Raw genomic sequence first — 14,645 nt, forward strand, 5'->3', positions numbered from 1 at the left:
TTCCAATTTGAATTTCGTGGTACCGAGGCTTATTGGGTCGAAATACAACCAATCGGATTATCAATTACAACCTTGATTTCTAACATCACCTAGGGAGAGTGATCACACCACACGTCACGTACTTGTACTCATGATGGTCTGGTGATCATGACAACAATACTAAGGAATATCACGATATTACAACATCCATATCCATATACTAATTAAACAAAGTCAATTAAACAAAGTCAACCAATATCGTTGTCCATTGCATACAGATGCTAGCTTTAGATAATCTATCTAATTATCATTATTAGTTTGTGAATAATAATACATTAATTAGTAGTAACTAGTAAAAGAAGGCCCCCACTTAGTTAGTGGAAAAATTAAATTAAAATATAAATAAATTAAAACAATAAAAAAAAAGATTAATATTGCGTTATGTTGATATCAGCATGTTGTCAGCGTTAAGTTACTGTTCACACCGAACATCCATTGTCTTTTTGCACTAAGGATGGCAATGACCATACAATCCGGTAGATATCCACCCAATATACATGTTGCGTGATGGATAAGGATGAACCTAAATAGATATGAACACTCGAAATACATATACGAATACATAAAATAGATATATCATTACATATTTACTATTACAAATGAATTTACCGTTAGATTTTATTTTGCTTTCAACCTTATAATGAAATAATTATGATATATTACAATAAAATATGCATATCTAACAAATAAATATACAAATTACATATTTAATTGCTCATAATCTATGCTTAATAACAAATTTTGTTCTATCTTCGACAAAGTTTACATATTCTTGTGGATAGATTTTAATTATGTCATGCTATATTTATTTTTGTTATACTACGTTTTCGTTTTCTTCGCATATTAAATATTATAATATTTTTTTTATCTCAAATGGTATCCATTAACCAGCTTAATCCAACGGATTAGATATGGATGAATGGAATGAAATTAAATCGATACGGATATGAATATGGATGAACAAAAACTAAATGAATATGAATATAGATATGACATCACCCGATCCATATCCGATCCATTGTCATCCCAATTTTGCACACACAAACAACAATCCAAAATATGGGGATTAGTAATATCTATAAATATATCAGTTTTTAACAAAAGTTATAATAAGAATAATAACAACTCATCACGACGATCTCCCTGTTAGAGATCTGGTTTCTTCTTCGGAGTTGGGACTGGTGTTTTGCGAATGGATTTTTCTTTGTGACAGTTTTGTGGTTGCTCCTAGCGGTCGGGGTTTACTTTATTTCCAATTCTCAGTGTTTTCAGCGACCTTCGACGGTTCGTTAGGAATGGCTTGTTTGTTTGTTTAGTAGCCGTGGCGGTCGGCGTTCTCTCGATCGTGATCGATGTTATTTATCGTTCTTTATTAATACAATCGGTAGTTATGAGTCCTTTGTTTGGCATGTTTAGACTTGATTTGATTCCTATCAAATTCTAATTACACCCTGTTGGTGGGTTTGTTCGCTTCAATTTCGTAGTTTAATCGCTTATTTGCTGGATATAAGGTTTAAGGAATTCATATAAACCTATGAATGATGAAATCACTTTCACAATAAAGTATTTCGATCATATACATGCCTTACGATTACAGAAATTCTTATTGAGATAAGAGAAACACACAATTTCAATATGGGCAGTATAAATATAAGAATTAAGAACAAAGAGTCTTATGTGTATTATGAATGTTTACATTTTTTTCATCATCTTGAATTTAAGGCACGATCACTGTATTTATAGAGTATGAAAGGTTGTATTTTTTGGTGAAAAGTTTCCATAAATGGTCTCACATTTTGGTTAAAAGGTTTCCATAAATTATTACACTATTTTATGAAAAGTTACATCATTACATAAAGAGTGACATCATTTCATTAGAGTCATGTCTTTTGTACAAAAAGACATCAACGACAAAACATAACCTTTCACTTGGATTAATCAAGTTGACTTATACAAACGGATACTCCGCACTCTCCTAACTCGTATATATTTAAGCCTAACTTGAAACCTATTGTCTCAAGTAAATAAACATCACCCAAAATGACCAATAATACTAAAATCACCAACATTATTTTGTATATGTTTGAAATTTTTTTTATTAGCTCTTTAGCTAATAAAAATAAAGTAATGTACAACTCATCCGCATGAATAGGTGGGATTCTGACTTTTTAATACTAGTATTATTTTATTTTCTACGGAGTATATTATATCTAGCTTATAAATATATCGAGTACAAACATCTAATTATTTATAACCATCATTTGATATAATTCACGGTTGCATCAAAAATATGGTTCGTTTCTCTACTCTCTACCAAAGAGTTGAAAATTCGTAGCAACAAATCATATACATTAACAAATTGATCTATTCGATGTTACATTTTGCAGACGATCAACAATTCTCAAGAATCAGAAAAGCAGTTGCAACTGTATTCGTCGTTCATAAGCCATCCCTCCTTCAGTGTTCGTATTGCACTCAACTTAAAAGGTCAATTTCCTTATTTCCTTATTGATACTTCTTTCATTAAGTTGAAATCAATGGGTTATTTAGTTAAGCTGAATGTGACGTATTTGAATAGTATGGAGTGTAGGCTCGTTTAAGCTGACTCAATACTGTGTCGGAAATAAGCGTGGGTCAAGGGTGTAGGATCGTTTTCAGGTCTACCAACATGTACAACATATAAGCTCATGAGTTCCACATTTCTCTAAAACCAATTGGTACGTTCAATACCATCTCGACTCTTCCCGGACACCCGACCTCCTCCTCGGTCACATCCATAGTCATCTCGGGTTGAACCTCCGCTACCATTCTGCACCGTCCACACATCTTGGCTATAACCAGGCTCGAATACCATTTGTAGGATCGTTTTCAGGTCCACCAACATGTACAACATATAAGCTCATGAGTTCCACATTTCTTTAAAACCAATTGGTGATAGAGGGAGGTTCCTATAAGCTTATATATGCACATTTGTTTCTTTCACTTTCCGATGTGGGACACAATGAATCGATTAGCTCCAACAAAGGGGAGCAGCCCCTTGTATATGAAAGGTTACACGCTTTCATTCTCAACCAACTTTCGAGCTAAAAAACCAACGGCATTTCCCGCCAAAATTAAAGGGTCACACACTTCGATTTACAACCGCCGAATAACCGCTTTTTGAAATCTTTTATATTTTTTTTAGTTCTTTTATATAGAAAGCCTGCCTTCATATGAACTTGCATAAATAAATTATACAAATTCTTCGGTATCCTAATTTGTCTTCTGATTGTCTAAATACAAATTGTTGTTCTTGTCTTATGCCAAAATCGATTTCGTGAACCCAAGACATAAATATGGCCGGAATAGATTATTGGGAAAATATTTCACGAATGAAGAATAATTACAAGATTATCAATTTCTTTATATTTTATTTAATTTTTTTGGCGAAAAATTGTGTTTGGCTCACGGAATTCAATTGGATTCCGACAGAATTGAAATTGAATTTAGACACGACACGTGTCTAAATTCAATTCCAATTTCGCCGGAATCCCATTAGATTCCGTGAACCAAATGGGGTCTTAGAATTTATAACTATGGACTTAATCGATGAAAGGGTGTAAACTCTATTATCGGGACAACTTCTTCATCGCGAGAAGAAAAAGAATTCACTTTTTCGGATCCAATGTTGCATGACTCCCCACAGTATTTATTAACTACATGACACTTCTTGAAAGGTAGCGAATATTTACTACTACAACACCAACCTTTGAACCATCAATAACATCATGCGGCCCAAATCCAACATCTTTATTCAGCCCAACAGTCACTTCAACCAACACCACATAAGATTAATCAAATCAGGCCCACTGATTAAAGATTTTGGGCCGCCAGATTCCGCAATTAGAAGCCCATTAGAAACAGTCTGGTCCACCAGCTCATTAGGGCCAAATCCTGGAGTACACTGTACACACCTTTTCAAATCAAACCCTCATGTCTGCTTGAGTCAATCCCGTCATAAGGGTGAAAATGGAGGAGAATTTGAAATTATTTGATGAAGTAGGTGGTGGTAGGTACGGATTTCAAGCTGGAGAGAAAATAACCGTTGCAACCATCCAAATCATGATTTGTTACCAATAAATCATTGGTAACAAGTAGATTATCAATTTCTATCATGTATTTTTTTTTTTTTAATTATTCGAAGTAACTAATATAGATCGATGATTGATTTAGATATTTTGTTTGATGTTGATTTATAACAGGAATTGAGTATGAGTGCAAACCAGTTTATCTGTTCAAAGGAGAGCAATTCCTTCCTGGTAATGTTGAACTTTCACCGCATCATTAGTGTTAGATTATGGAGACATTTATACAAAACGAAAAAAAAAATAGTCCGAGAGTTATTGATGCGGAGCATTGAGCTGATATGGCGCATCAGGGGTCAGATGCGGCGCATCACCATCTCGATGCGGCGCATCGAGTGTTGGTACATGAATCTGGAACGTGAAAAGCAAGTGATGCGGTGCATCACACATCAGATGCGGCCCATCTGGTGTCTGACAGCAAGTTGGCAAGTTGCAACCTTTACATCCGAGCATGCTTTGGCCTCATTTCACTTTAGGTGCAAAGTTAATCACTTTACACCTAAAATTAGGGCTGTGATCATGCCATTACAAGGTGGAAAGCATGGCTAGTTGGTAAACAAGATGATTACTTGTCATGATGAAGATTCCTAGCTAGTTGTCATGGTGTTCTTGTTTTCTCCTATATATAGAACTCATTGTATGCAATTGTAACATACCAAATACAGATTCTCAGTAATAAACACTCTCTAGTTGGTCCGTGGACTAAAGCAATCACACCGATTGCATATAACCACGTTATATCTTGTGTCGTTCTTACATTTACGCATTTATTATCTTTCGTTCATTAAGTGGGTTTGAGTGATCTTGATAGAATCACTACTCGGCTAGTAGTCTTGTAGAATTACTAGCGTTGTTTGGGTCCTAATATCCTAACAACTGGTATCTAGAGCACAAGGTTTCGTTAAGGGAACGATGGCGGAAGATGGGAAGTTTAGAATCGACCGATTCGATGGAAGAGACTTTGGCTTTTGGAAGATGCAAATTGAAGATTACTTGTATCAAAAGAAGCTACACCAACCCTTGTTAGAGACCAAGCCCGAAAGCATGGACGATGCCGATTGGACGCTTTTGGATCGTCAAGCTTTGGGTGCTATTCGTCTTTCACTTGCTAAGAACGTTGCATACAACGTTGTGAATGAGAAGACGACGTTTGCTTGCTTGAAAGCACTCTCTAACATGTATGAGAAACCTACAGCTGCAAATAAGGTATTTCTCATGCGTCAATTGTTTAATACTAAGATGAAGGAAGGTACGAGTGCAACGGATCATATCAATGAATTTAATAATATCGTTTCAAGACTTGAATCGGTAGAGATTAAGTTTGATGATGAACTAAAAGCACTTATCTTGCTTTCATCATTACCGAAAAGTTGGTCGGGTACGGTTACCGCGGTTAGTAGCTCTACGGGAACTACTAAGCTAGCGTTTGAAGCTATAAGGGATTTGATTCTTGGTGAAGATACTCGTAGAAGAAACTCGGGAGAATCGACATCCGGTTCTTTGTTAAGTACCGACAACCGTGGTAGAAAATTTGAACGCGGTGAGAAGAAGGGTAGGAAGAAGTCTAAGAAGAGGCATCCATCGAAAGATAGAAGTGAAGTTACTTGTTGGGGTTGCAATCAAAAAGGGCACTTTCAAAGGAATTGCAAAAATGGTTCCACGAAAGGTGTAAACTTGGCCGAAGGGGAAAGTGATGATGCACTTTTGTGTAGTGTTGAAAATTCTATGGAGTCTTGGGTCTTGGATTCGGGAGCTTCGTTTCATGCTACTCATATCAAAAGCATGATGAAGAACTTTCGTTCATATCAAGGCAAGGTGAGATTGGCGGACAACAAGCAACTCAACATAGAGGGCATTGGAGATGTTGTTTTGAAGACTACTCTTGGTTCTAATTGGACTTTGAAGAACGTAAGGTACATTCCTAAATTGAAAAGGAAACTTATTTCAGTTGGTCAATTAGATGATGAAGGTAACGCGGTTACTTTTGAAAACCGCCAATGGAAGGTGGTTAAGGGTAGTAGTATTGTGGCTCGTGGACATAAAAGGGGAACACTTTATATGGTTGAAGTGTTTGATGAAGACACGGTGGTTGCTACGGTTAATGTTGAGTCCGAATCAACTCTATGGCACCGAAGACTCGGGCATATGAGTGAGAAGGGTATGAAGATGCTTGTTTCAAGTGGGAGAATTCCGGATTTGAAGAAGGTAGAACTTGGGTTTTGCGAACCATGTGTTTATGGGAAGCAAAAGAAGGTGACTTTTGGGAAATCAGGGAATGTACCTAAGTTGGAGAAATTGGAGCTCGTTCATACGGATGTGTTTGGTCCAACTAATGTAGAATCACATGGAGGTTCTCGTTATTATGTCACCTTCATTGACGACTCCACTCGAAAGGTATGGGTTTATTTTCTTAAAGCTAAATCCGATGTATTTAATACTTTTGTGAAGTGGAAAGCTATGGTAGAAAATGAGACTAACTTGAAGGTTAAGTGCTTAAAGTCGGATAATGGAGGAGAATATGGTAGTCTTGAGTTTAAAGACCATTGTGCAAAGCTCGGTATTAGAATGTTGAAAACGGTACCGGAGACACCGCAACACAATGGGGTCGCCGAACGTATGAATCGTACGTTAAATGAAAGGGCTAAGAGTATGAGACTACATGCCGGTTTGCCTAAAATGTTTTGGGCGGATGCGGTTAACACGGTGGCTTATTTGATAAATAGGGGACCCTCAACACCGTTGGGTTTCCGAATTCCCGAGGAAGAATGGCAAGGCAAGAAGGTGAGTTATGGTCACCTTAGGATCTTTGGGTGTAATGCATATGTGAAGACCAAAGATGCGGATAAAGACAAGCTTGAAGCTAAGTCAAAGAAGTGTATTTTCATAGGCTACGGGTCGGATGAAATGGGCTATCGTTGTTGGGACAACGAAGCTAGAAAAGTAATTCGTTCGCGAGATGTTACTTTTGATGAAGATTCGGTCTATGGCAAACCGGAAACGGGGAGTCCTAAACCGAGTCAAGTTACTTTTGACGATGTTTCTATTGATGATCTTGCAGGTTCTAGTGGGAGTTTGGGAAACAATGAATTGCCGAATGACGGTGAGGTGTCGGGAAATGCTAATGATGGGGATGATTCGGAAAGCGGTGATGATTCCGAACATAGTGCGAGTTCTAGTGATGAGGAGGTTACAAATGAAACCGGTCCAACCATTTCGGTTAATCCTACACTAAGACGCTCGACTAGAGTGCCCAAACCTAATCCTAGGTATTCTCCATCAGCAAACTACTTGCTCTATACCGAGAATGGTGAACCCGAAAGTTACTTTGAGGCAAGAAAAACAAAAGAATCCATACAATGGGAACTTGCCATGAAAGAAGAGATGGGATCACTTGAGAAGAACAAGACTTGGTCACTAGTGAAGTTACCTCATGATAAAAGGGCATTGCAAAGCAAATGGGTATACAGAATCAAGAATGAGATGGATGGCAAGAAAAGGTACAAGGCTCGTTTGGTAGTCAAAGGCTTTCAACAAAAGGAAGGGGTTGACTACAAAGAGATATTTTCACCGGTAGTTAAAATGACTACTATCCGTTTGGTACTTTCTATGGTTGCATCCGAAGACTTACATCTAGAGCAACTAGATGTGAAGACTGCATTCTTGCATGGTGATCTTGTTGAAGAGATCTACATGAGGCAACCCGAGGGCTTTGAGGTAAAGGGTAAAGAGAAGTGGGTTTGTAAGCTAAAGAAAAGTTTGTATGGATTGAAGCAAGCACCTCGGCAATGGTACTTGAAGTTTGATGATTTTATGAAGAAGATTGGTTTCTTAAGATGTGAAGCGGATCACTGTTGCTACTTGAAGAAATTCAAGTCTTCATATATAATCTTATTGTTGTATGTTGATGACATGTTACTTGCAGGTTCAAACATGTCCGAAATTAACAAGTTGAAGGGATTACTTTCCCGAGAATTCGAGATGAAAGATCTTGGCGATGCTAGGCAAATACTTGGCATGAGTATTGTGCGTGATCGTGTGAAGGGTACTCTATACTTATCTCAATCCAAATATATTGAGAAAGTAGTAGAGAGGTTCAACATGGAAGATTCAAAGGCTCGTTCTATGCCTTTGGGAAGCACCTTAAAACTATTGAAAAGTCAATCACCAAAGACGGAAAGAGACAAGAAGGATATGGAAAAGGTTCCATATGCATCGGCCGTGGGTAGCATTATGTATGCCATGGTTTGTACAAGACCCGATATTGCTCAAGCAGTGGGAGTTGTAAGTCGTTATATGTCTAATCCGGGGAAAGAGCATTGGGAAGCGGTCAAATGGTTGCTTCGTTATTTGAAAGGTACTTCTAATATGGGATTGTGTTTCTCCAAAAACAATCTCATACTTAGAGGTTATGAGGATGCTAATTTGGGTGGATGTGATGATTCGGGGAAAAGCACTACGGGTTATGTTTTCACAATGGGGAAGACGGCGATTAGTTGGTTATCTCGATTGCAAAAGAGTGTTGCTTTGTCAACCACCGAAGCCGAATACATGGCTATTGCGGAAGCTTCTAAAGAGCTAGTGTGGTTGAAGAACTTCTTAGGTGAGTTGGGTAAAAGACAAGACTATTGCGTCTTGTATTGTGATAATCAAAGTGCGGTTCATCTTGGGAAGAATCCGGTATTTCATAGTCGAACGAAACACATCAAGATAAGGTATCATTTTATTCGACAACATATAAATGATGGCACTTTATTCTTGGAGAAAATCCTTGGTAAGAAGAATCCTGCCGATATGTTTACTAAGGTGGTTACGACGGAGAAATTGAAGTTTTGCATTACCTCAATTGGTCTTCTCATGAATTGATGAGAGAAGACCCCAGCTAGAGATGTGAATGGTGTTACAAGTTTAACAAGTAATATTGAAGACCTTTTATCGAAAGTCTACTCATCCGAAGAATGTGTTGAGCGTGCGTGTCCCAAATGGTATTTGGCGGTAATCGAAGGTGGTTTAATGTTCTTGGTTAATTCATTGATATGATTGGAGTTTTGTTCAAAGTCTCCAAGTGGGAGATTTGTTAGATTATGGAGACATTTATACAAAACGAAAAAAAAATAGTCCGAGAGTTATTGATGCGGAGCATTGAGCTGATATGGCGCATCAGGGGTCAGATGCGGCGCATCACCATCTCGATGCGGCGCATCGAGTGTTGGTACATGAATCTGGAACGTGAAAAGCAAGTGATGCGGCGCATCACACATCAGATGCGGCGCATCTGGTGTCTGACAGCAAGTTGGCAAGTTGCAACCTTTACATCCGAGCATGCTTTGGCCTCTTTTCACTTTAGGTGCAAAGTTAATCACTTTACACCTAAAATTAGGGCTGTGATCATGCCATTACAAGGTGGAAAGCATGGCTAGTTGGTAAACAAGATGATTACTTGTCATGATGAAGATTCCTAGCTAGTTGTCATGGTGTTCTTGTTTTCTCCTATATATAGAACTCATTGTATGCAATTGTAACATACCAAATACAGATTCTCAGTAATAAACACTCTCTAGTTGGTCCGTGGACTAAAGCAATCACACCGATTGCATATAACCACGTTATATCTTGTGTTGTTCTTACATTTACGCATTTATTATCTTTCGTTCATTAAGTGGGTTTGAGTGATCTTGATAGAATCACTACTCGGCTAGTAGTCTTGTAGAATTACTAGCGTTGTTTGGGTCCTAATATCCTAACAATTAGTTCATTACTTATTTTATTTTTCACATTTGATGTAATGTAATGTAATGTAATTTTAACCCTAGCTTTGTAACTGTAGAGTTTTTAAAAATCAATCCTATGGGGTATGTGCCTGCAATCATTGATGGTGATACAGTCCTTGCTGATTCCTCTGCAATCATGTGGGTTAGTATCTTCACTTCTTAACTCTTCAAATTCATCTCCATTCTATTTTCATTGATATAAATGATAAATGATTAAAGTTATATATTATATATACTCTTTGTATACGATTCAGTACCTTGAAGAGAGGTATCCTCAACATCCTTTGTTACCTACAGAATTTAAGAAGAAAGCAATAAATTATCAAGTAAGGATTTAAGATGATTCGATTATTATATTATTATAATATATACACACACACCTACACACACATTACAGTTTAGTTAATCTCCTTACGAATATGCAGGTTGCTCATGTTGTTACTTCAAGCTTACAACCTATATTAAGGGTGCCTATTTTGGTGAGTAACAAATTGTATTCTCTTGATTTGTATATCACGCCTCTCTATAATACAATTGCAATTGAGTAATTATATATCGTTAACCAACCTGCACTTGCAGATGTACATCGAAAAACATGTTGGTGTTGATCAAAAGAATTCATGGATTCATAAGCATCTTGAAAAATGCTTTACAGGTATATTTTTACTCGATTTGCTTTCAAGATCAATCAATATGTATATTTTAAGATATATTAATAGTCATGCAATCACTGCTGTATGTTAGTTTTTATTAAGGAGAACTGTTTCTTTTTTCGTTTTCTTTTTTCTAGATTTGAGACTTTAGCTCGATACCGCTAGGTCAATAGTCCTTTAAGCGTGTGCTTGTTTGATTATAAAATTAGTTTCTTGCTTTATTCTTGTAAACTCGTACATGTAGCTCTGGAGGAACTACTAAAAGATCACGCTGGTAAATACGCAACAGGAGATGAGTTGTTTTTGGTACTGCTTATTTCCTTCTGCACATACTATTACATTTTGTGTCTTATATGCTACCCTAAAAGATTATAACTGTGATATCGGTTGAAATGGTGTTAAAATATGCAGGCTGATGTGTTTCTAGCTCCTTATGTCATTGATTACCCAGAGAGATGCAACTTTGACATGGTGAGAATATACTCTGTTCTTACATATACAATACAACATCATAAAAGGATCTTTACGTATTTAATCTTCCCACTTTTTATTAACATATATAAAGTAACTCTTTGTGACTTTATTCATACTTGTCGTAAGCTTACAATTGTTATACTCCATATGACTATATATGTATGTTGGTGTAGACCGGATTTCCTCTATTGTCGAAGTTGGGTGAAGAATACCTGAAAATAGAAGCCATCCAAGATGCGTTGCCCGAGAAGCAGCCTGATTTCTCAAAAATGTGACGTGAAGCCGAGAACTATGTTACGCGCATCAACTATCCTACACCATTTCCTTTTCAATAACCTTTGAAAATTTAGGGATGTTATATATTTAATACATAATATATGTATGAGTTTGTATCATAATTTGAAAATGTACTACAGTGATATTTATTGCTTGAAGAAACAAAATTATATACCGGAAAAGTGTAAAAGATTTACGAGTATAACATTCTACCTATGTATCTCTTCTCCATGTTTTAATCATTTTTGTTATAATTCAGTAGACTTATAACTACCTTTAGTGGTTTGATTCTTGATGTTATAATTCAGTAGGCTTATAACTACCTTTAGTGGTTTGATTCTTGATTAAGAATGCTAATAATGAAGTGTAAGAACAAAGATGATAATGGAGAGAAAGAAAGAAACACTTTGTAAGTGTGAGAAAATGGTGCAAGTTTAATGCTTGCATTCATGGCTATTTATAGCAAAAATATCACAAGTTTAGGTAATACAATAATATTATTTTTGTGTATCAATAATTGACTATCCATTTATATATATATTTATATATTATAACACTCCCCCTTGGATAGCAATTTTGTTTGTTGAAGATCAACTGTAAGTTACTGCCTTGTTAAAAACCTTGCTAAAGAAAACCCAGTGGGAAAAAAACTTTAGCTAAGGGAAAAAGAGTGCAACATGGAGTTGACTCCCCCTCAAGTAGACATCGCTTCAGTTGTTACATCTTTTGAACATGTCTCATACCAATGTTATGAACGTGTGTTCTGAAAATAGCAGTTGGAAGTGCTTTCGTGAAAAGATCAGCAGAGTTTTTGCTGGATTGAACATATCTCATTTCAATCTCGTTGTCCTTAATGAGATTTTGAGTGTATGAGAAGAATCTAGGAGGTATGTGTTTGGTTCGGTCACTTTTGATATACCCTTCTTTCATCTGTGCTATGCAAGCTACATTATCTTCATAGATAATTGTTGGACTTTTATCGCGTTCTAGTCCACAAGAATCAGTAATGATTTGTGTCATTGATCTCAACCAAAAACATTCCCGAGTAGCTTCATGTAATGCAATCACTTCTGCATGATTTGATGATGTAGCAACAAGTGTTTGTTTTTGAGAACGCCATGATATTGCAGTACCTCCATTTAGGAATACATATCCAGTTTGAGATTTAGCTTTATGTGGATCAGATAAATAACCTGCATCAGCATAACCAACCAAATCTTGTTTTGATTCGTTAGAATAAAATAATCCTAAATCAGTAGTTCCTCGAAGGTATCGAAATATGTGTTTGATCCCATTCCAGTGTCTTTTGGTAGGAGCAGAGCTGAACCTTGCCAACAAATTAACTGCAAAAGAAATGTCAGGTCTTGTACATTTTGTAAGATACATAAGAGCTCCAATTGCACTAAGATATGGTACTTCTGGTCCAAGAATATCTTCATGATCTTCACATGGACGAAATAGATCAGTTTCAACATTAAGTGATCTAACAACCATAAGAGTACTTAATGGTTTTGCCTTGTCCATATTGAAACGTTTCAGAATCTTTTCAGCATATGTTGTTTGATGTACAAGTAAACCATTAGGCATATGCTCAATTTGTAAACCAAGGCAATACTTGGTTTTTCCGAGATCTTTCATTTCAAATTCTTTCTTTAGAAGTTGAATGGCTTCATGGATCTCTTTATTTGTACCTATGATGTTAAGATCATCAACATAAACAGCTATGATCACATATCCGGATGTTGTTTTCTTAATGAAAACACAAGGACAAGTAAGGTTATTTGTATACCCTTTGCTTATCAAGTAATCACTTAATCGGTTATACCACATACGTCCCGATTGTTTTAACCCATATAAAGATCTTTGTAATTTAATCGAATACATTTCTTTGGGTTTTGCATTTGATGCTTCTGGTACCTTAAATCCTTCAGGTATCTTCATATATATATCACTATCAAGTGATCCATATAGATAAGCAGTCACAACATCCATGAGATGCATTTCTAAATTTTTAGAAACTGCCAGGCTGATTAAGTATCTAAAAGTAATTGCATCCATAACAGGGGAATAAGTTTCTTCATAATCAATTTCCGGTCTTTGAGAAAAACCTTGAGCTACAAGTCTAGCTTTATACCTTGTAACTTCATTTTTCTCATTTCTTTTTCGGACAAAAATCCATCTGTATCCTACAGGTTTCACATCTTTAGGAGTGAGAATGATGGATCCGAAAACTTTTCTTTTATTGAGTGATTCTAATTCAGCTCGTATTGCTTCTTTCCATTGAGCCCAATCATGTCTATTTTGACATTCAACCATAGATGTTGGTTCTGGATCATCATCATTATTCATGATGTCATATGCAACATTAAATGAAAATTTCTCATCAAGATTTTTCATTTCATTTCGGTTCCATAATATTTTTGAATATGCATAATTGATTGCAATTTCTGTATTGACATCATCAATCTCCTCTGCAGTAGGAGTACTGATTTGTGGTTCTTCTTGAACACTTTCTTTTACCTTATTATCAGCTGATTTTCTTTTTCGAGGATTTTTATCTTTGGAACCAACTGGTCTCCCACGTTTCAGACGTGGCATAGATTCTTGAGTGACTACATTATCAGTTTTTGTATTTGGAATCTCAACTCGAGCTGGAGTATTAACTGCTGGTATATATGATTTAGTCACCCTTTTTGTATCTATGAATGCATCAGGCAATTGATTTGCAAGTTCTTGTATATGCATTATCTTTTGAACTTCTATCTCGCATTCTTTTGTGCGAGGATCAAGATACTTTAATTGAGGTTCACACCATGAAACATCGTTTTCTTTATTTTTTATTTCTCCCCCTAATCTAAGAAACAATGTTTCATTAAAATGACAATCAGCAAAACGTGCTGTAAAAACATCACCTGTCATAGGTTCAATATACCTTATGATTGAAGATGTTTCATATCCAACATATATTCCCAACCTCCTTTGAGGACCCATTTTTGTACGTTGTGGTGGCGCAATTGGAACATATACTGCACAACCAAATGTTCTAAGGTGGGAAATATTTGGCTCTTGACCAAAAGCAAGTTGTAGGGGGGAATATTTATGACTTGCACTTGGTCTGATGCGAATCAATGCAGCAGCATGTAAAATTGCATGACCCCATATAGATACAGGGAGTTTTGTTCTCATTATCAATGGTCTAGCGATTAACTGTAAACGTTTAATCAGTGACTCGGCTAAACCATTTTGTGTATGCACATGAGCAACAGAATGTTCAACAACAATTCCTATAGACATGCAATAGTCATTAAATG

General features: G+C 36.3%; 1 protein-coding gene across 3 annotated transcripts; it reads left to right on the forward strand.

Annotated features, from left to right (window-relative positions):
* The first annotated feature begins 4,039 nt into the window (after positions 1-4,039).
* Positions 4,040-11,580, forward strand: LOC139853327 (glutathione S-transferase zeta class-like). Of its 3 annotated transcripts, none has more exons than XM_071842701.1 (9): positions 4,040-4,194; positions 4,281-4,337; positions 9,988-10,073; positions 10,186-10,257; positions 10,357-10,410; positions 10,511-10,586; positions 10,829-10,890; positions 10,996-11,055; positions 11,232-11,580. In XM_071842701.1, exons 3-9 carry the CDS (start codon positions 10,008-10,010, stop codon positions 11,331-11,333), a joined length of 492 nt encoding a protein of 163 aa, XP_071698802.1. In that variant the 5' UTR covers positions 4,040-4,194; positions 4,281-4,337; positions 9,988-10,007; the 3' UTR covers positions 11,334-11,580. The 3 variants fall into 3 exon arrangements, with proteins under 3 accessions (XP_071698802.1, XP_071698803.1, XP_071698804.1); XM_071842702.1 differs by having other exon boundaries at positions 4,046-4,165; XM_071842703.1 differs by having other exon boundaries at positions 4,074-4,172.
* The last annotated feature ends 3,065 nt before the right edge of the window (positions 11,581-14,645 follow it).

Source organism: Rutidosis leptorrhynchoides, chromosome 6 (assembly GCF_046630445.1).
Source record: "Rutidosis leptorrhynchoides isolate AG116_Rl617_1_P2 chromosome 6, CSIRO_AGI_Rlap_v1, whole genome shotgun sequence".
In the NCBI taxonomy this organism is placed as follows: domain Eukaryota; kingdom Viridiplantae; phylum Streptophyta; class Magnoliopsida; order Asterales; family Asteraceae; genus Rutidosis; species Rutidosis leptorrhynchoides.

Excerpts from the sequence above, each read along its gene's own strand:
- LOC139853327 (XM_071842701.1), top strand. The coding sequence starts at position 10,008 with ATGGGGTATGTGCCTGCAATCATTGATGGTGATACAGTCCTTGCTGAT. Across the intron at positions 10,587-10,828 it reads TCTTGAAAAATGCTTTACAG|CTCTGGAGGAACTACTAAAA; the intron begins GTATATTTTTAC and ends TCGTACATGTAG. Across the intron at positions 10,891-10,995 it reads CAGGAGATGAGTTGTTTTTG|GCTGATGTGTTTCTAGCTCC; the intron begins GTACTGCTTATT and ends TAAAATATGCAG.